The 21675-nt window shown below is 46.0% G+C and overlaps 1 protein-coding gene across 1 annotated transcript in view; it reads left to right on the top strand.

Moving 5' to 3' along the window:
- The window catches only part of LOC144684087 (uncharacterized), a 98241-nt gene that overhangs the window by 47362 nt on the left and 29204 nt on the right, over window positions 1-21675 (top strand). Inside the window, exons 7-12 of the mRNA XM_078547801.1 lie at window positions 1306-1446; window positions 2267-2398; window positions 6078-6225; window positions 8140-8189; window positions 14819-14869; window positions 21305-21405. Of these exons, the coding sequence (XP_078403927.1) occupies window positions 1306-1446; window positions 2267-2398; window positions 6078-6225; window positions 8140-8189; window positions 14819-14869; window positions 21305-21405 (623 nt within the window). The remainder of the gene's footprint in view (window positions 1-1305; window positions 1447-2266; window positions 2399-6077; window positions 6226-8139; window positions 8190-14818; window positions 14870-21304; window positions 21406-21675) is intronic.

Raw genomic sequence — 21675 nt, 5'->3', positions numbered from 1 at the left:
TGCCCTCAGCTAACCTTCCTGTATACCTTCTAGCTGGAGTCAATGGATAGCGTTCAGGAACTCTGGCTGGTTTCCACACTGTCCTCGCCCCAGCCTAGAGGTGCTGAGGCCAATTGCTCCAACTGCCTCTGCAACTGAGTTAAGGAGCCTAGCACAGACTGGGGACCATTTCTTTTGAAGGGCTCAGTTAGATGGTGCCTCTGCTAACTGAACCATCAGGCGAGCCATTGAGTTTAACCCACTGTCAGAACATTTAGCAAGTAACTGTTCCCTAACACATTTATTCACAATCACTGCCCTCAAATTCAAATTCCTCTATGATCTCTCCATTCTCCCTTTAATCTTGTATCACCATGTGCACCATTTGGCCTTTGACTCTATGCATCTCCACCTCGCTCCACCCCACATTAGTGACACATTCTCCACCATCTCAACCATACTCTCTGGCACTCCCCTTCGTCATTTGTCTCTCTATCTTCTCAAAACACACCTGTTATGACTGTCTCTACTTAACTTTTATGCTATGGCTCTTTATCCATTACCCTATTTATTTCTATTTAAGATGTCCTGAGATTTTGAGTGAAAGATGTTATATAAGTGCAAGTTGCTGTTGTGACTACCAGGGTAAAATAGTTAAGACATAGAGTGCGCAGTAAAGTGTTAAATAAATGGGAAGAAAAGATATGTATCCCCTTTGGGCAAGGGATGTTAAAAAGAGGCCTCATCTATCCTGTCAGGTTGATGTGTAAGATCCATGGCATTATTCAAAGAAGAGCAGGACTGTTCTACTTGGCCTCACCAACATCTAAAACAGATTATCTGGCCATTATCACATTGCTGGTTGTGGGATCTTGTCATGCACAATTGGTTGCCATGTTCTCTACACTACAATGGTGTCTACACTTCAAAATTATTGTATTGATTGTAAAATGTTTTTGGAAATCCTAAAGAAATGAAAGGCATTATATAAATGCAAGATCTTTCTTTCCATGGGACATTGGTTGGTTTTGATTCAGTGTTTCTCCACAATGCTGAATCAAACATCAGAAACTCTCTGTGAGTGTATGTGTGTGTGTGTGTGTGTGTGTGGAGGGGGGGGGGGGCAGGTTGAAGCATTAAGGAAGAGCAGCCACTTCCACCCCACATTAACATGTTGTGCTTGATGCTTTGAGCTGTTGCCCCATCTGACCAGCTGTGTGACAGGAAGAATTTGAACCTGAATACATGCTATAGTGACCTCAGTAGGATTCACATTGAGGTTCCTTACTCTGACACTGCAGAATTCTCTCTCTTTTTCTCTCCAAGTCTGCGTTCATACACCTGTCTCTCGCATTCAAGTCTGACATGTACACATTGAAGCAAAGGCTTGACGTGGAGGAACGAGCTCGGGATGCGGCTGAGGAAAACATCCGGAAGGAGCTGGAGGGATGTAAAATAATACTGCAGGTAATGGAGGAATAGAGGCAAGAGCTGGAGATTGGAAAGCAATACTGTAGATACTGGAGGATGGATCCTGGTACTGCAGGGGTTAAAATAATGCTGCAGATACTGGGGAAATAGAGGCAGGAGCTGGAGGTTATTGTATTTTTTATATCTTGGGTCTATGCAGAGATGACACTAGTTTCTAAGTGTGCAGGAACTTTATTTACAGAGTTTTATGCAATGCATGAGGAGGTGTTGTAGTGCAGTGGGTGGCGTCCCTGCCTCAGAGCCAGAAGCCACGTGATGGAAAGAAAATTGGAGCCTCTCTCATCACTATCCATAGCTCCAGGCTACAACATGCATGTAAAAGTATATGTTGCCAAAACAACTTGGACTCCTTGTGGGCTCAGTTGGTTAGATGTATGTGGATATGATTAGTGTGCGGTTCGATCCTTTCCAGCTGGGGTGGATTTGGGACCTGCCTCCTTGCCCTGACCATGGTGGAGTTTGTGGCGCTGTGGGTCAGACCTGCCTTCAGGCAGAGAACTCAAGAAGCAGAATTTACAATACTTTAAAATGCCTACACCATTCTCCTAACTTGGCTTCTGTGGTGTCTGTTTACTTATCTCTGAGTTAACACTCAGGCTTAACCAATCAAACACAGTGAGCATAGATCCATTACCAGACTCACATAATCAAACACAGAGTAATTGAACCATTCAGCACTGCAGCGGATACAAAGTAATGCTGGGGGAATGGGGCCAGGCGTTGGAGGGTTTGCTGCGACCACATTCATTGAGATGTGGATGTTCAAAAGCTAACAGCTGTGATTGATTCTGTACAGAAACTGAAAACAGTTTGTTTCGATGGGCAGCGACTAGAGATTCTAAAACAGCTGGAGTGGAACCTGCAGATCCTGGAAGACTCCATCAGTCGAGTGGCCAACAAGTCTGAGGTACTAGGAGCAGTACACCAGGTGTGTGTGTGGATTTGTTTTCGCTAAATAGGGTACCCTGTTTCAATTAATTACCTTTATGAGTATTATTATTCATCATCGATCTGTATATATACTCAGTTTATATCTAATGTTAGATGTGATTCTGCAATTGGACAGCACTTGCTGAACAATCCCGAGTGTGCCAAAATTATACTAACAACCAATTTAAGATTATCAGTTGGGCTTGCAATGTGGCTCACTTGAGCTTGCTAGAAACTACATATATTCATATGCAGGGATTTATACTCTGTAGGCAAAAGGAACATGTCCAGCCATTGCACCTTCTTTGAATTCAACAAAAACTTGGGGGCAAATGTTCCCTGGTGCATTCTCCATGGCAATGCCTCAACCAATCAGTCGACTTGCCAACCAATCATCACCCTTTTTTGATGCTGTATAGATTGTTACTCCCTTTGAAATTTGGTATTCTTGTGTTTGTCCTGATGAGTGCAAGACGGTAGCTTGTCTCTTTTTTCACCAATATTCAATTTATGTGCAGTATTACAGCATCAGCACTGTATCTGCAGTAATGCTCCCATCTCAGAGACCAAAATACTAGACCTGTCAGTGCTAGTACCAGGTTCCCTTTGTAGGCATGTACCACTGTCAGTTTCATGAGTCCCAATAACAGCTTGGTAACACTTCTGTTGCCTTTGCAGGAATGCACTTCATCAGTTTATATGTCAGGCTATAATTAGTGACCTGTACAGTATTACTGTCAGTGCCAGAACCAGGCTTCCATTTGTAGATTTGTCAATGCCACATACTTACAAACCATCTGCTATTGAGCAATGTGTTATTTTTGAATTTTCTCCACAACCCCTGTCCAAAACTCTTATGTGGAGTTGCTGCTCCAGATTTAAATGCCCTGGATAGTGTGACCGTAGCTCATGAGATCAGGAGATTGTACCACGGTGTGCATGATCTGGAGCAGCAACTGGAGGTAGAAATCCCAGTATCACTTGTGGAGGAGAACCAAGTGTGACATTCTCACCCATGACCCATTCCTGATCACCCAGCCTGATACTCCTTCCCTAGTTCCTTCCGAAGATCTTGTATTACTTTGTTGCTGTGAAGTTTTAGTGGTAGGGTTGTGCATGAATAAAGCTTAGTTTGGGCAGAGCAGAGCAGAACTTGGTGTACTGTGATTGTACACTGTAATGTGGGAGATGTAGGAAAGAGAGAAAGAAAGAGAGAAAGAAAGACGGAAAGAACTTGCATCAATTTGCACACAGCAATGTCCCAACACACAGCAATGTGATAATAATCAATAAATCTGTTTTAACGATATTGGTTGAGGGATAACCAGACCACTGGAGAGAACTCAATTGCACATCATTAACATTTACAATACGAAGGCAGATTCTGAGTGGCAAAATTCATATACCTATGTGCTACATTCCTATGAGTGCTGTTTATGTTCAGGCATTAACCAGTTTATTCTATTTTATTTGAATTGGATCAATGCCCGTATGAAAGTGGTACATAAGAATGTAATGCAAGCTTTGATTGTTTGTACTTGAACTTTGCTGGCAGGAACTTATACTTTTAGGTGTCCTGAACAATAAGAACCAGTTTGAGCAGGGTTGCTTGTGTTTGCCTGGTCCAAAAAGTAGTCAGGAAGCAGAATAGGAACAGACCAGGAGATGGAATCATAGTTTGAGTACTGATATTTACTTTGCGGCAATGCAATTAATTAGAAGGATATACTGGCATTGGAGGCAGTCCAGAGAAGGTTCACTAGGTTGATCCTGGGTAGGGAGGGATTTTCTTATGAGGAGAGATTGAGTAGGCTGGGCCTGTATTCATTGGAGTTTAGAAGAATAAGAGGTGACTTATTGAAACATATAAGATTCTTAGGGGACTTGACAGGGTAGATGCTGAGAGGTTGTTTCCCCTTGTGGGAGAGTCTAGGACCAGAGAGCATAATCTCAGAGTAAGGGGGCGCACATTTAAGACAGAGATGAGGAGGGATTTCTTCTCTCTGAGGTCAGTGAATCTGTGGAATTCTTTACCACAGAGGGCTGTAGAGGCTGGGTCGTTAAGTATATTCAAGGCTGAGATAGACAGATTTTTAATCAGTAAGGGAATCAAGGGTTATGAGGAAAAGGCAGGAAAGTGGAGTTGAGGATTATCAGATCAGCCATGATCTCATTGAATGGTGGAGCAGACTCAATGGGCCGAATGGCCTACTTCTGCTCCTACGTCTTATGGTCTTCTGGTCTAAAAACTTCAACCACATCAAGCAACTATCATAAGACATGGATGTAAATGGGGAATGGGATTTTGCTTTAGAGCTCAGGTTTTTCAGTCCCCAGTTTAACCCAGGTCACCTGGGAGGATTGCCTGTGGGCAACTCCCCAGGAGTACTCCTGAGGTCCACGCCAGGTATTCTTGGATCTCCCCAACACCGTCCTCTCCTTCTTTCGTTCTCTCAGCATTGGTAGGTTTTGGTAACCCCTCAGTTATAGAGTGAAGTAGATAATTCATCACCTTGAGCCTATTACACCAATCAATTAAATAGTGGCTGATTTGTGCCTTAGCTCTATTTACCTGTCTTGGTTCCATATCTCTTAATACCCTTGCCTAACAAAAAATCTATCAATCCCAGCTTCAACATGTTCAGCTTTTCCCTAGCCTCAATAGTTTTCTGAGGGAGAGAATTCCAGATTTCCATTACCTCTCTGTGCAACACCTGCGAACAGCCTAGCTCTAATTTTAAGGTTATAGCCTCTTGTTCAGGACTGTCCCACCAGAGCAAATAGTTTCTCTTTATCCACCCTATTCAAATCCTTAAATTATCTGAAACACCTCAATTAGATCACCCCGTAATCTTTAATACCCAAATGTTCTCTCAGCACTAACTTGATCCCAGTTCTTGGAGATGACTGAGGACAGCCATCTTGTGAATTGTTCTTTATCTGCTCCCTTTTAGTGTTGCCCATTGCCTCCCAGCTCAAGAGCTGAGGCCATGTTAAGCCCACAAACTTACTTTGAACTGATTAAATCTTGGAATAAGGGGACTGAAATGTTAAATAGGTACCAGCAATCCTTGGGAGACGGCATTCCCAAGCTTCCCCAGCAGCGCCTGGCTTCTACTCCAATTCCCCTTCCACTCACCAGTGCCGGTGTAATTCCTACAGACTTTGGGCGGGAGGCAGTTCAGCACACCTGCGCCTGTGGAGTTAAAATGGGCCAGGCCTTGCTCTGAGTTCGTGGTTGGTAGGGAGGGGGGTGGGGTGGAGGTTGTGGGGGGGGGGGGGGGGGGGGGGGGGTGGTGTGTGGAGGGGGTGGGGGTGGGGGTGGGGGTGGGTCCCAGCCTAGCTCCGGCCTGATTCGGAGTGGTCCCAAAGTTTTCTGTATTACGTGATACCCGGATATTCCCTGTGGTCTGAACATTCAGTGTTTCAGTGCATACTGAACCAGTGTTGCTGGAGCATGCATTGCAAGAATTCCAATTAGGAGGAGGGATATTGGATACATTTCTTGGGCAGTCCTACACTTCCTCTAGAGAAGTTTCCCTTACACAGATCATTGATCAGAGATACGGCTACAACACTATAGCCCTGAGTCTCGGCCGCATACTCCCTGTGGCCTGGCTCCCGTTTGGAGACTTAGGATCATGGAATCACCCGCTCATACATGATGTGTCTTGCAGGAAGCACGAGTGAGTCGGAGTGTGCAGGTGATGATCGAACATGTGGAGAATCTGAAAAGTGTGCATGCCAAGGAATATGCGGAGCTTCAGGAAATGAAGAAAATCATTCAGCAGAACTCAAGGAATAGGCAGTTTGGAGACATGAGAGGTAAGGACCACCTCTCACCAACATGATGGATATCAGCAGAATTCCAGACATTCAAGTACAATCCCCACAAGCTCTCAAATCAAAAGATATGGGCTCCAAGTTTGAAGAGGGAATGTATATGGGCCACTATGTTTATCGAGCTGGATTCTTACCCATTCCTCCCTCTCCTGATAACGGATGAGACAGCGTCAGAGAACGACAGTGTTTGACTGATGCAGCCTAGAGTCCCTCACTAATCCACCAGTGTTTCCCTTTAAATGCTGGTCGACCCTTCCATGCCCGCCACATGCAAATGGCGATGGGGTGATGTGATACAGGTCTCCACTTAATTTTCATTGCACTCACCTGTGGCACGGCCACTTCCCAGGACCATCCAGGGGAAAGTTATGTTATGACCCAAGAATGCAACAGTAACAACTCTAAGGTCCCCTCAGCGCAGGGCATTGGTGAGACTGCATCTCAAATACTGTGTACAATTTTGGTCTCCTTATTTAAGGGAGGATGTAAATGCATTGGAGGTGGTTCAGAGAAGGTTTACTAGATTGCTACCTGGAATGAGTGGGTTGTCTTATGAGGAAAGGCTGGACAGACCGGGCTCGTTTCCACTGGACTTTAGAAGAGTGAGGGATGATTTGATTGAAGTATATAACATCCTGAATGGCCTCGACAAGGTGGACGTCGAAAGGATGTTTCCTCTTGTGGGTCAGTCCAGGACTAGAGGGCACTGTTTTGAAATTAGGGGTTGCCCTTTTAGGACAAAGATGAGGAGAATTTTTTTCTCTCAGGGGTCTGTGCAACTTTGGAACCCTCTGCCTCAGACGGTGGTGAAGGCGGGGTCACTGAATATTTTTAAGGCAGAGGTAGATAGATTCTTGTTAGGCAAGGGAATCAAAGGTTATCGGGGGTAGATGGGAATGTGGAAATCCAAACACAACAAGATCAGCCACGATCTTACTGAATGGCAGAGCAGGTTCAAGGAGCTGAATGGCCTACTCCTGTTCCTATTTCTTATGTTCTTATGTTCTTAGCAGAGGGACAGTACCTTGCAGTGGCTTCTTCTCCCACCTTTCCGGCCCTCACTTTCCTTGCTCTGTAGGCTTCAGATCCTGCCAAGACTTACAAACAGTGGCTGTGCAGACCTTCAGGGTGATTGTGCCCATTTAGTTGCCCAGCCTCCTCTTCAGCAACAGTGCTCCTATGCAGAACCGTTGGGATTCTGCAACGGGTTACTGGCCACCTAGGTGGCAGCAATTCCATGGGAAGCTCACCACGTGTACCTGATGAACTCCAACCCAGGAAACTGGGTCAGGTTTATAGCAGCACTGGGGAAGTGGGCAGGAGACCAGCTGGAAGGAACGTGTGAAACCAACTTCCCAAGGCATTGGGGGCTGAGAGGGAAGAAAGTTTAAGGGGGAACTGGTACCAATATCATTCAAAGGAATGGGTGACTGAGGGCTGAGGTGGGGCTGGAGGGTAAAATTATTTTCTCTTTGGTTAAATATTGTCTCAGGATATAGGCGATGCCGGCATGGTCACATTTCTGCATGGGCTTTCTTCTGTGGCAATTGTCTGTTTGAATAAGTAATGCAGTCAGCCATGAAAGAAGGTATTACAGACCAACCATGTAGCACAGAACTGGAGTCACATGGTGGCTAGACTGAGCAGGCACCTTTCCTCATATGGACCAACTTCCTTTTACTCCGATAGTTTTTGCTGGTGCCAGACCACCTGTTAATTGCAGTGGGATTCTAAAAGTTAGGTGGCTTGTTCAATATCATGACTCTACTAGATCCCTCAAACTACCAGCCCTATTCTTGCATACCACCGGCGCTCTGGATCAACCTCACTCACCAGCAACACAGCCACGTTGAAAAAAATCGAGGTTTCTAAACGCTGTAACGTACTCTCTTACAGATGATGTCGACTTTCAGACGAAGCATCAAATGATGAGAACTATACATCAGGTAAATCAGTACTGCAGACTCATTACCATAAAGATATTTTAAATATGGTAGATTAGGGGGAAGTGATCACCTTTTTCATAATGAAGATTTAGGCAATGGATAATGGCAAATTTGAGCTTTGAGTTCTTTGTTCCTGATAATTTTTATAAGGTTCTTTAGGGTTAATATACCGCTGTGTGATCCTAATAAACTTTAATCCACTGGGTTGATGACTTAATTCAAATGACATTTACAGGATTTTCATGTGTTAAAATATTACAAAGTATGAGCTCACCCCATTACCTGCTAACTGCAGTATCATTACATCATCCCGCCCATTGTGCTTCCTGTTTACATCACTGATAAACAGCTTTAGCGGAGTTTCTTTTTAAAAAATTCTTTAATGGGCGGCACTAACAAGGCCGCTTATCCCTAACTTCCCTTGAGAAGGCGGCGGTGAGCCGTTCCCTTGATCCGCTGCAGTCCATGTGGTGTAGGTACACCCACAGTGCTGTTAGGAAGGGAGTTCCAGGATTTTGACCCAGCGATGGTGAAGGAACGGCGATATAGTTCCAAGTCAGGATGGTGTTGGCTTGGAAGGGAACTTGCAGATGGTGTTGTCCCCAGGAGTCTGCTGCCATTGTCCTAATTGGTGGTAGAGGTTACAGGTTTGGAAGGTGCTGTTAAAGAAGCCTTGGTGAGTTGCTGCAGTGCATCTAGTAGATGGTACACACTGCTGCTACTGTGTGGCAGTGGCAGAGGGAGTGGATATTTGTGGTGGTGGATGGAGTGTCGATCAAGCGAGTTGCTTTGTCCTGATGGTGTTGAGCTTCTTGAGCGTTGTGGGAGCTGCACTCATCCTGGCAAGTGGAGAGTATTCCATCACACTCCCGACTTGTGCCTTGTAGATGGTGGGCAGACTTTGGGGAGTCAGGAGGTGAGTTACTCACCACAGAGTTCCTAGCCTCTGACCTGCTCTTGTAGCCACACTATTCATATGGCTAGCCCAGTAAAATTTCTCATCAATGGCAACCCCCAATATGTTGACAGTGGGGCATTCAACAATGGTAAAGCCATCAAATGTCAAGGGAAGATGATGGATTCTCTCTTGTTGCAGATGGTTATTGCCTGGCACTTGTGTGGTGCAAATGTTACTTTTCACTAGTCAGCCCAAGCTTGAATGCTGCTTTTTCACCTCCTCAATGTTTCCTGGCTCTCCTTTCCTATGTGAAAAAATTTCACTGACCTGCACCTTCCCTCCTCCTGCACCCGTCCCCACTGCAACCCCTAAAATCCCAATGAGTCCAATCCCAGGGGATCCACTTCACAAATTTGTGTTAAGTGGAGTTTCATGATAGACGAGGAGGTCCCATTCCCACATGAATGTGTCTTCGTGTAACCCGATATGCCTACAAATGTGGTCTATGTCCAAAAACAACAGGTTCAAGTGCCTAATGAAAACATAGTAAAGCAGTAAATGTGTGAAAAAGTCTTTATTCAATTTGTTCACACATTACAGTAGTCTGATCTTGTATAAGGTCAGAGCTTTGCATTGAAAAATGTCGGGAGTTAGCTCCGGAAGAACTCTAATCTTTTTCTGCTTAGCGTGCTGATTTTGGACATGCGTGACCCAGTCCACCATTTTGTCAATGGAGTCAAACATGTTTTTGATGTTTTTGTGCTGTCGTGCAATATTCCTGAGTATCTCTATGGCCTTTGGGGCATCAGCTAGGGAAATATGTGAACGATTTCCAATCGACAACACTTTTAATTTTCTCACAGGTTTAGCCATGCTCACAGGTTTTGCAGGTCCTTTCACAGGGAGATCTCGATGTCAAATGATGGCTTGCCCGGTGCTCCATGACTTTGTGCTCCTATGTGGCCTAACTCTGCTCTGATTGGTTGGAGTGGTCACATGACAATCTTAGGCAAGTTCAGTCAGTCCAGAGTTACCAGTGCGGGATTTCGGTTTATCATAGGCATTGATTTATGGGATTTGCTATTCTGCCTGCGGGATTGGTTGACAAATTCTACATAACCAGTATTTCATGTCATCCAAGTTCATGACTCATTGTAATTTCACTGTATAGGAACATACATACGAACAACCGAATTAGGAGTAGGCCATTCGGCCCCTCAAGCCTGCTCCACCATTCAATAAGATCATGGCTGATCTGATTGTGGCCTCTACTCCACATTTCCACCTACCCCCGATAACCTTTCACCCCCTTGTTAATCAAGAATCTATCTAGCTCTGCCTTTAAAATATTCAAAGACTCTGCTTCCACTGCCTTTTGAGGAAGAGAGTTCCAAAGAATCACTACTCTCTAAGAGGAAAAAAAAATCTCATCCTTGTCTTAAATGGGCAACCCTTTATTTTTAAACAGTGACCCCTAGTTCTAGGTTCTCCCACAAGAGGAACCATCCTCTCCACACCAACCCTGTCAAGACCCCTCAGGATTTTAAAGGTTTCAATCAAGTTGCCTCTTACTCTTTTAAACTCCAGTGGATACAAGCCTAACCTGTCCAACCTTTCCTCATAAGACAACCCGCCCATTCCTGGTATTAGTCTGGTAGACCTTCTCTGAACTGCTTCTAATGCATTTACATCCTTAAATAAGGAGACCTACACGGTACTCCAGATGTGGTCTCACCAATGCACTATATAGCTGAAGCATAACTTCCCTACTTTTGTACTTTTGTATTCAATTCCCCTCGAAATCAACAATAACATTCTATTAGCTGTACCTGCATACTAGCCTTTTTTAATTCATGCACCAGGACACACAGATCCCTCTGCATTTCAGAGCTCTGCAATCTCTCATCATTTAGATAATATGCTTTTTTTATTGTTCTTACCAAAATGGACAATTTCACATTTTCCCACATCATTCTCCATTTGCCAGACCTTTGCCCACTCACTTAACCTATCTATGTCCCTTTGTAGACTCCTTATGTCCTCTTCACAACTTACTTTCCTACCTATCTTTGTGTCATCAAAATTTAGCTACCATTCCTTTGGTCCCTTCATCCAAGTCATGTAAAATGTTGAGGCTCCTGTACTGATCCCTGCGCACACCACTCGTTATATCCTGCCAACCAAAAAAAGACTCTTTTATGCCAACTCTCAGCTTCCTGTTAGCCAGCCAATCCTCTATCCATGCCAATATGTTACCCCCTACATTATGAGCTTTTATTTTCCACATTAACTTTTGATGTAGCACCATATAAAATGCCTTCTGGAAATCTAAGTACATATATAAGTATATTTCCAAATATAATTTGCTGCTCTAACACTGATCATAATTAGGTATTCAAAGTCAGTGGCTGCATGACACAGAACTGTCCATAACTTATCCATGAAACTATACATCTTACTCAGAGTGGGACTAATCTGGACAATGGTTATGTATCATGGTGATGCAGTAGGGTGTCCACTGAGCTTGCAGAGCAGCAGAAATTTAATTCCACATCTATGGTCAGAGCTGTGAAAGATGGAAGATTTTCATTTATGTGTCAGCATCTTTAGTGCCCACTTTGATTTAACACTTCCTGCAAGTTAACCCCAGACTCATTGAGCCATCTCCATGGTAATAGAGGGAGCATATCTAAGCAACAACTGGTCTCCAGAAGGGAGCTTGTTGAAAATTAATTCTTGGCATCTGGGCATCACTGGCAAGGACGACATTTATTGGCCATTCCTAGTTTCCCTTGAGAAGGTGGTGGTGAGCCTTCCCTTTGAACCATTGCAGTCCATGTTGTATTGGTATTCCCGCATTGCCGTTATACAGAGAGTTCCAGGATTTTGACCCAGCCATGATAAAGGAACGGCGATGATTGTCCACCTCAGAATGGTGTCTGACTTGGACGTCAACCCGCGCACTGGAGGTCAAAACCATCTAAAGTGGCGCAGATGGAGTTTAACACTCGCCTGGGCCATTGGAAGGCAGTATTCGGTGACGTGTTTGAATTGTATGCAGGAAAGCTGCCTCAAGCAATAGGATAACAACTAACCAGTAATTAACCTGTGAAAGTTGCAGCTCACTCCGTTATGGGAACTCACAGCACAACGTGAACATAGCAGAAAACTCTCTTCCCTTTTGTCTCCTCTCCTTTCCTCAGCACCATCTGCCCATCCATTTCCCCAACCCTCAAACAGTCTTCATTTGGTGACAACACTGTGTAAAGATCTGGGTCCTGTATTTCTGACTGTCCATTTGCTTATCTCTTCTAGTTTCTCTGTGACTGTTCCTTCCTATGTTAACATATTATTATGTTGATGGTGCTCATCCCAATGACCCCACTTCACATGTGAACCAGGGCACTGAGTGTCTAAGGGCTGCTCAGCTGCTTGAAGAAATCTTACAGCTAAACCTGAGCCTAGTCCCATCTGATGCCCAGACAGGAATCATCTCATAGCAATTGAGAAAATGGAATTTCTATCCCCAAGCCCAATGCAGTCAGTTGTAGTTCTCTCCAGACCAGAGCCAGTGGTGGTGTCCCCACACTGAGCCAGTGGCAGGGTACCCACACTAGAGCCAGTGGCAAGGTTCCCACATCATAGCCAGGGTCCCCACACCGGAGCCAGTGGCAGTGTCCCCACACCGGAGCCAGTGGCGGTGTCCCCATACTGGAGCCAGTGGCATGGTCCACACACTGGAGCCAGTGACGGTGTCTACACACTGGAGGCAGTGGCGGTGTCCCCACACCAGAGCCAGTGGCATGGTCCCCACACCGGAGCCAGTGGCATGGTCCCCACACTGGAGGCAGTGGCATGGTCCCCACACCGGAGGCAGTGATGGTGTCCCCGCACCAGAGGCAGTGGCGGTGACCCCACACTGGAGCCAGTTGTGGTGTCCACACACCGGAGCCAGTGGCATGGCCCACATACCAGAGTCCATTTTTTCATATTTTCATGGGATGTGGGCATTACTGGCAAGCCAGCGTTTATTGGCCATCCCTAATTGAGAATTTAGGTGTTGTTGAAGGAGCCTTGGTGAGCTGCTACAGTGCATTTTGTAGATGGTACACACTGCTGTCACTGTGAGTTGGTGGTGGAGGAGTCAATGTTTAAGGTGGTGGATGAGATGTTGATCCAGTGGGCTGCTTTGTCCTGAATGGTGTTGAATTTCTTGAATGTTGCTGGAGCTGCACTCATCCAGGCAAATGGAGAGTATTCCATCACACTCCTGACTTGTGCCTTGTGGATAGAATGGTGAGTCAGGAGGTGAGTTACTCACTGCAGAATTCCCAGCCTCTGACCTGCTCTTATAAACTCATTATTTATATGGCTAGTCCAGTTCAGTTTTCTGGGCAATCGTAACTCCCAGGATGTTGATAGTGGGGGATTCAGTGATGGTAAAGCAGTTGAATGTCAAGGGGAGATCTCTCTTGTTAAAGATAATCGTTGCCTAGCACTTGCGTGGCACAAATGTTACTTGCCACTTAGCAGCTCAAGCCTGAATGATTTCCAGGTCTTGCTTTATGCAGGCAGGGATTGATTCAGTGCTTGTGGAGTTGTAAATGGTACTGAACTACTGAACAGTGGACCCAAACTGGGACTTGTTGCCCTGTCTCCATACTGGGGCTTGTTGCACTGTCTCCACACTGGTGCCTGTTGCACTGTCTCCACACTGGTGCCTGTTGCACTGTCTCCACACTGGTGCCTGTTGCACTGTCTCCACACTGGTGCCTGTTGCACTGTCTCCACACTGGTGCCTGTTGCACTGTCTCCACACGGTGAGGCCAGTCGCACTGTCTCCACACGGTGGGGCCAGTCGCACTGTCTCCACACGGTGGGGCCAGTCGCACTGTCTCCACACGGTGGGGCCAGTCGCACTGTCTCCACACGGTGGGGCCAGTCGCACTGTCTCCACACGGTGGGGCCAGTCGCACTGTCTCCACACGGTGGGGCCAGTCGCACTGTCGCCACACGGTGGGGCCAGTCGCACTGTCTCCACACGGTGGGGCCAGTCGCACTGTCTCCACACGGTGGGGCCAGTCGCACTGTCTCCACACGGTGGGGCCAGTCGCACTGTCTCCACACGGTGGGGCCAGTCGCACTGTCTCCACACGGTGGGGCCAGTCGCACTGTCTCCACACGGTGGGGCCAGTCGCACTGTCTCCACACGGTGGGGCCAGTCGCACTGTCCTCATGCTGGGACCATGACACTAGACATAAGTTCAACTCCTGCTCTCTCTGAGAGGTGCTGTGGTTTAAACACCCAAGAATGAGCCAACATGAATAAATAAGTGCCAGTGGAAATGATTTTGGGGCTCAGGCTTTTTCTGTCCATTGTCCAGGTGTATCATCCAGGATCTGCATTAACCAACTGTAACTCAGTTAAGATATCTCAAGGGTTGGTTCAGGTCTGTGTTGCTGAACTTTGTATTCTAGTTCTGAGGAAGCCAAATATACTGCAGTCTTTATGGGTCTTCCTTTCATGATCTGATTTGGTGGTTGGGGATTTATATGTTATAGTATAGTAACATGTAAAGACAATACTGCCTTTTACAACACTTAGAATCGTGTAGCAAGGAACATGGTAGTAGTGAATTGTTCCCTGTGTTTGAGTTAAGTAGCTAGTTCTGAAGTAGCCATTCTGAAGCTAACAGTTAACAATAAACCCTTATCTACTCTTATCTATTAGAATACGGCTCGTAGAAGGGTGAGCATTGCTGTCATTCCAAAACAGCTCATGGTGAGTGTACAATCCTTTTAACTGCATCAGAACCTTTCACTTCCCTGTAATCAAGTTGCTTTAGATTATTTCAATAGTTTACCTGAAACAGTTTATTTTTAAAACTCTGGGGACCTGCTACTGCTGTGTGCTAATTCATTGGTTTTTCATCTCGGGGCTCCTGGGTTCACTTGCAGCCCATGCTGATGTGATGAATGTTTCGTCTCGCTGCTCGCGGGCAGGTCACGTGTGAAATGCGTTCGCAGCAGTTCAACCAGTCCCTCATTTCACATGAACAGCTTGTGAGTGAAATGGAAGATGGCACACTGTGTGGTAAGGGGTGGGGGATGGAGGGGGAGTGGGGGTGGGGGGAGGGGGTGGGGAGGTGGGGTGGGGGGTGGTGGTTGGGGGTGGTGATTGGGATGCTCTTTCAGATGCTGGTCCTCGGGTTGAGGAGAATAATGGGGAATTTCAGCTGCAAGCTTCAATTGTGGACACTGCTGAAAGAGGGAAATAGGACAGTGACTGAGACTTGCCCCTGAAAGCAGCCAGTTGGATACCTATTGTAGTAGGGATTAATACATGTGCAATATATAGAATCTACAGGAGAGATGGGGATCATGACTTGCTTTTCAATTCCAGAGGATCAAGCGATGTGCTTGTTGGCTCACCCACTGAAGAGCAAGCACCCCTGCCCCACCCCCACTACAGACTAGCACAATTGTTGCTATTAGTTGCAAGAAAGTGTAATCCTATTGGTGCAAAGTGGCCATGTGGGCTCAGTTACTAAACCATTGTACACTTGAGATGGCAAGCACTCTGAATAGTGAGGAGCCTTCTCTTGCTGATAGTCACCGCCACGTGGTAAAGTTCCTGACCCTGGTATGGAATCATAGAATCATACAACACAGAAGGAGGCCATTTGGTAATAACATTTTGAAGGAACTATCTATTTGATAGAATTGTAGAATTATGGAATGATACAGCATGGATGGAGACCATTTGACCCATTGTCTCTGTGTCAGCCCTTTGGTAGAGCTATCCTATTAATCCTACTCATCTACTCTTCCCCATAACCCGAGCTGTCATTTTGTTTTCCTTCAAGAATTTATCCAGCTCTCTTTAGAATGTTTTATTGAATCTGCATCCACCACCCTTCAGGCGATGCGTTTCAAATTACAAGTCACTGTCTAAAATTGTTTCCTCATGTCACCTCTACTTCTTTTGCCAATCACCTTAAATCTGTGTCCTCTGGTAACTGATCATTCTGCCACTGCAAATTATTTATCCTTATTTACTCTATCAAAATCATGATTTTGAACACCTCTATCAAATCTCCTCTGCTCCAAGGTTCAAAGCATTCAGCTTCTCAAGTTTCTGCGCATAACTATCTCTGACCCCTTTTACCATTCTATTAAATCTACTCTGACCCCTCTCCAAGGCATTGACATCTAGCATGTCAGTAACCTGTATGCAAATTGGCTGATCCTCTAGAAATTGGAGAGGAGCCCAATGTTCTAATCCAGCAATCCAGCTGGTGAAGGATAGGACTGGAGCTAATCTTTACTCACTCTAACGTTTATTTACAGAGCAAAATACTGTAAGCATACACCTCCTAACTCATCTAGCTTTCAGTTTCAGTAAGTGTTTCTTTATATCTGCTCAGTTGATATATAGTTAATAACTCTACACTCGTGTTGGTCCCATGGGAAAACATGAATGGATCAATATCTGTCTCTCACAGGCTGTAGAATGACTTTATTACATATGTAAGTAAACATGAATTCTTGGGAACCCAAAGCAGCAGTGCTGAGAAACTCTCTCAAGCAGTGATTCAGGTATATGTCCGTTTTTGGTCTCGGAACGGCATACAGAAGTGATTGTCATGGTTCCCTCCATGCCTGACTAGAGTCTCCTAAAACATATAACAAATGCACAATCCTTCCAGCATCGAGTGCAGAGAGCCATTTGGCTGGTGCACAAGTTAGAAAAGTTTCAGTTTATATAGAGAGAAAGTTTTCCATAGAGGTGTTTGGCTTTGTCACACACTGCATCCCCTATGTCAGTTGTATAGTCTGAATGTCAGTCAGCAACTTCATATTTTGCTGTTCACCTTGACTGTCTTAGAATCAGTTGATAGAACTGTCAGCCAGAGGTAAATCTCTCACTTGCTGCTCTTCTCAATTTGGCACCATTTTCATTTTTCAACTTAATTCCCTTACGTTGCCTCTTTCAGCCCAAATCCCCCATTTGATGATTCCCTAAGGTTTCTCCAAGATACAAACACAGTAAGGGTCGGTCATGTTGGACCATCACCCCGGACCTTCGCTGCTCCTGTGCTCTGAGGGGAGGATGGCGGATGCAATGGAGCCCATGGTCCAGCAGAACAGGAAGATGTGCGCAGACCTGCACTCTATCTTGGGAGCCATGGGTGAGTTCCTGCAGTGGCAAAGTGAGAGGGAAATTGGGCACCTCAATGTCCCTCCAGGTGCTGCTTCCCCTAAAGGAGTCAGGTCGGAGCACTCGGGCACCCAAAGGGAGGAGGAGCGGCAGCTGGATGCCCTTGAGTCATCCACTCAGGAATCTCAGAGGCTGTCCGCTCCATCCGAGGCCCCTTTGCCCATGATCGCTTCAACCTTATCCTCTGTCACTGCAGAGGGAGCAGCTGGCCCACAGGAGGACAGTCAAAGCAAGCCAGGGCCCTCATGACCTCGGCTCTTCAGAGGACCCACGCTGAAGGCATCAGAGGGAACAGGGTCAACCATTGCATAGGCTGTCTCCACTCCTGCTGCGAATGTCAGGGCTGCAACTAGAAGTCTAAGGCGTTCAAAGTTAAGAAATTCTGATCACAGTTGGTTCCATGGTTACATTTTGTCACTTCACAATCTGGAAATATATTCGCCATCACTGAATAATGTGTAATGGTGTCTTTCAGCTTCATTTACAAGTTTCACAAGTCCGCCCACTGCACCCCCTCCCACTAGCCTTCATGAAGATGACGACAGTGAACTCCTGGATGCAGTTGTGTGTGGAGGCTTGCGGGATCCCTCAGGGATGACCAGTGGAGCCCTGAAAGGAGACACTGGTGTGGAAATTCAGCTCCGCTGTCACTTTCACGGCCACTGGCAGTGGATGCCCTCCATGTCCCTGTGGCGCCAAATCCTGCAGCAGGAGGCAGATGTGACCAACCAGTTTCCTGGACATGCGCAGTTTTCAGCGTCACTGGTTCTTGGTCATCTGCAGGAATGGAAAGCTCCATCTGTAGATCCTGGATCTAGCTAGGTGCCAACCAGCAACTGCTTACTGTGGCTCTTCAGTGGCATGCATAGGTACCCAGCTGCCCCTTTTTCTTGAGGGTGCTGCTCCTCCCTCTTCCAGGCACTTCCATTGTTCTCTTATCCTTCATCTTCTCTCTCTGTAAGCCATGAGGCATACAGATAGGTCACCAGGCTCCATGGGCAGAATTTTCTGCCTGTCGGGCGGGCGGGCCCGACCCAATCTCCGGCGGGCGGAGAGCCGATCCCCGCCAGAGAAACGGGGCCCCGTCGCCATTTTACGTGGGCGGGCCAATTAAGCCCCACCCAGCGTGACGTCCGGCGGGAAGCACTATGCACTTCCTGTGCGGGCGGGTGGGATTCCCCAAAAGCGAGAGTGCGCTCTTTCATGCATGCGCACGAAAAAGCGCACATCTCCCTGAGGCTAAGTGCTGCCTCAGGGAGATCGCTTCCACATTGAAAAATATTAAAAATAGAAAAAAAAATTCCTGAACATGACCCCCTCATGTGACAATGTCATGTGAGATGGGACATGTTCATAATTTACATGATAACTTTATTAAAATTTTTGAAACCCTGCATGAAACCTCATCCCGCCGCTGGATGAGGTTTCATGTTTTTTCTATTTTCCCGCTGGGGCTCCTGGCCTACCCACCAACCTTAAGGTTGGACGGGCAGGTCCTTTTATTGTATAAATGATCCTGTCAATGGCCTCAATTGGCCATTGACAGGTCGGTGGGCGCACAGCTGATTTTGCTGCACCCACGCCTTTCTGATAATTTAAATGGGGCGGGATGATGCCGGGGGTTCCGCCCGATGCCATCCCATGTCATTTTGCGCATCGGTGAGCGGGCCCCGCACTCTGCTCGCCAACGGCAAAATTCTGCCCCATGTTCCTGATGTACCCCTCCTGAAGGATGAAAGAGAGTGTGGGTTAGCATTGGTCTCCTCGGGACCTTGGATGGTTATGTGTGCGGCTCTGGCTCTGTCTCAAGGCCCCTTAACACGTGCCGGGGAGTTTGTTGCGCTGCATGGCTGCCCAAAACCCCACCCACCTCTGCCCCACTCCATCTGACCGATTGGTGGCAGCTTCACCGAATGCACTGTGTACTGTGCTCTCAGCTCAGGCGCAGGCATTTTCCTAACACACACTACAAGGCTGCACTGTTAGCTTGAACCATGGGATAGACGGTCCAAAACTTAATGAAGACATTGCAAAGGGCAGTGAGCACCACTACCAGTGACAGCTCCATGACCAGCTTTTGCAAGGAGATTTTACAACTTGCCCAGTTGTCCAGTTGTTCTGCAGCCCCCTAAAAAGCTCATTAGTTTGCAGTCTGTGCCTGAGGGGTGCAAAATTCAAGAGCATTTGGTGACATTTTGATGCCTCTGCGTTGCTTGAGTGGGTAAGGTATGTAAGCTAGAAGACTGACTCCAAGCATGTCAGTGCAGCTGTGCCTGAACTGTCTCAGCTGCGGAAGAATGCTCACTTTATACAAGAATTCCCTAATGTGTGGCCACTTCCCTCCCCCCACCCCACATGTGCTTGTGCACTACCAGCAGACCGTGCTGCCTTGACCCCCAAATCGCCCCAACTGCAGGATAGCCCTTGCCCCGGCACCGCACTGTCAGCCATCCGGGAAAAGCAACATGCCTGTGCCCTCGCCTAAATGCACGGCACCTCTTTGTTGAAGTCAAACAGGCGACCTTTGCCAGTGCTGTGCAACATTACTGTACACTCACCTCTGAGTTCCCCTCGAAATTCAACTTGCCAGATGCCTGCCTTGTGAAACGTCGACGTGCCCGGATGATCCAGCATGTGGGATGATTCCAGCGAGCAGGGCTTATAATTAGATGCTAATGTATTAAAATTGCATTCGAGACATGCGGTGGCTGGAAACGTAGCCTGCCATTGACGGGTGGAGTGGATGATCACAAACCGGTTTCATGATGGTGTGAAACTGATTTTTGGCCTTCTCACCATATTGTCCGCTCATGCCTGACGCCAATAGGGCCGGAAAATTCCAGCCTAAGTGTATTAAGTTACATGGATTTTTTTATATTAAATATCAGACGTTAATTATTAATTCATGCATGAAATAAAAGTATAGACATTCTCATATGATAAACGTTAATACCATGAGACATCGTTAGATGCAAATGTATTAAAATGACTTAAAATGTTTATTTGAAACTTTTCTAACATTTGTTATGAAATCATCACAATAATTTTCTTCTGTGAAACTAATATTTATCAAACAAAATCAAAAGTAACATAAACTTTGCTTCTAAAACAACATTGTTACTGCTTGTGCTTATGACGTCTTGTGCCGCACATGTGGAAACTGGTCTGGTTGTGCGCCATCATGCGAATGGTGGGGATGAGGGTTCTGGCCTGTTCCAGTATATGGCCTTTGCTGTGGCATTGAGCATTAGTGCCTTGCATTTTGGACCCTTGAGGATCACCAACAATCTGTGGACCACTCTTTGAGAACCACTGCTCCATTTGGAGTACTCAATTAAGAGTACTGCTTGAACACCATCGTTTAGAGGTGCCAGACCATCTCCAAGTTCTCTCACATTTGGTCCAATTCTGGTAGCAGGCGAACAAAAATGTTTTCAACATATATGCCAAGTTAAGTGAGAAAGCATGTAACATTATTGCCAAGTTTCTTTATTGTTTCTTACTGCGGATTTGATGTCCGCCGTGGCTCAGTGGTAGTGCTCATGCCTCTGAGTCCAAAGGTCGTAGCTTCAAGTCCCAAATACCCGAGCACATAATTTAGGCTGATACTGCAGTACAGTTCTGAGGCAGTGTTGGAGGTGCTGTCGTTTGGATGAGATGTTGGCTAAGGCTCCATCTTCCCTCTCAGGTGGCACTATTTCACAGAAGAGCAGTGTTTTGCCCAATATTTATCCCTCAACCAACATCATTAAAACATATTATCTGGTTACTTATCTCATTGCTGTTTGAGGGAGCCTGCTGTGCACAAATTAACTACTGTGTTTCACACAATACAACAGTGGCCACATTTCAAAAATACATAATTGGCTGTAATGTACTTTGGGATGTCCTTTGTTCATGAAAGGTGCTATATAAATGCACATTTTAAATACCACTCTAAATCTCACATTGCATTTCCTTTGATTTCTCTTTTCTCCCTTGTTTCTGTTCCAATAGACTTTTCATATTCCAGACTCCAAAATAGCTGACAGTGAAGACCGCAGGATGGATTGTAACTCTTCAATGATCTCCAGGCAGAATGGGCGACTATTCAACAGGTAAAAGCACAGCTTGAATTTAATGAGAATATTGTTAGGTTCCTATTTTTATTTTCATGTCATTTGTCAAATGCTGGTGATATGGACAGTGGATAAGCAGGAACCTCCAATTCCCTTCACTTCTGTCTATAATCAGTGTGGTTTATTTTTGAAAGGTGGATGTGTGTGTTCTGAAACTCCCATTGGTCAATTTAAAAGTCACCAGCAGCAGTCTTTTGTGGGTTATTTATTCCCACACTTGCCCAGAAAAATCTAAATGCTGCATCAGTC

This window comes from Cetorhinus maximus, chromosome 8, assembly GCF_964194155.1.
Source record: "Cetorhinus maximus chromosome 8, sCetMax3.hap1.1, whole genome shotgun sequence".
Lineage (NCBI taxonomy): Eukaryota > Metazoa > Chordata > Chondrichthyes > Lamniformes > Cetorhinidae > Cetorhinus > Cetorhinus maximus.
This window is presented reverse-complemented; position numbering and strand designations above follow the sequence as displayed.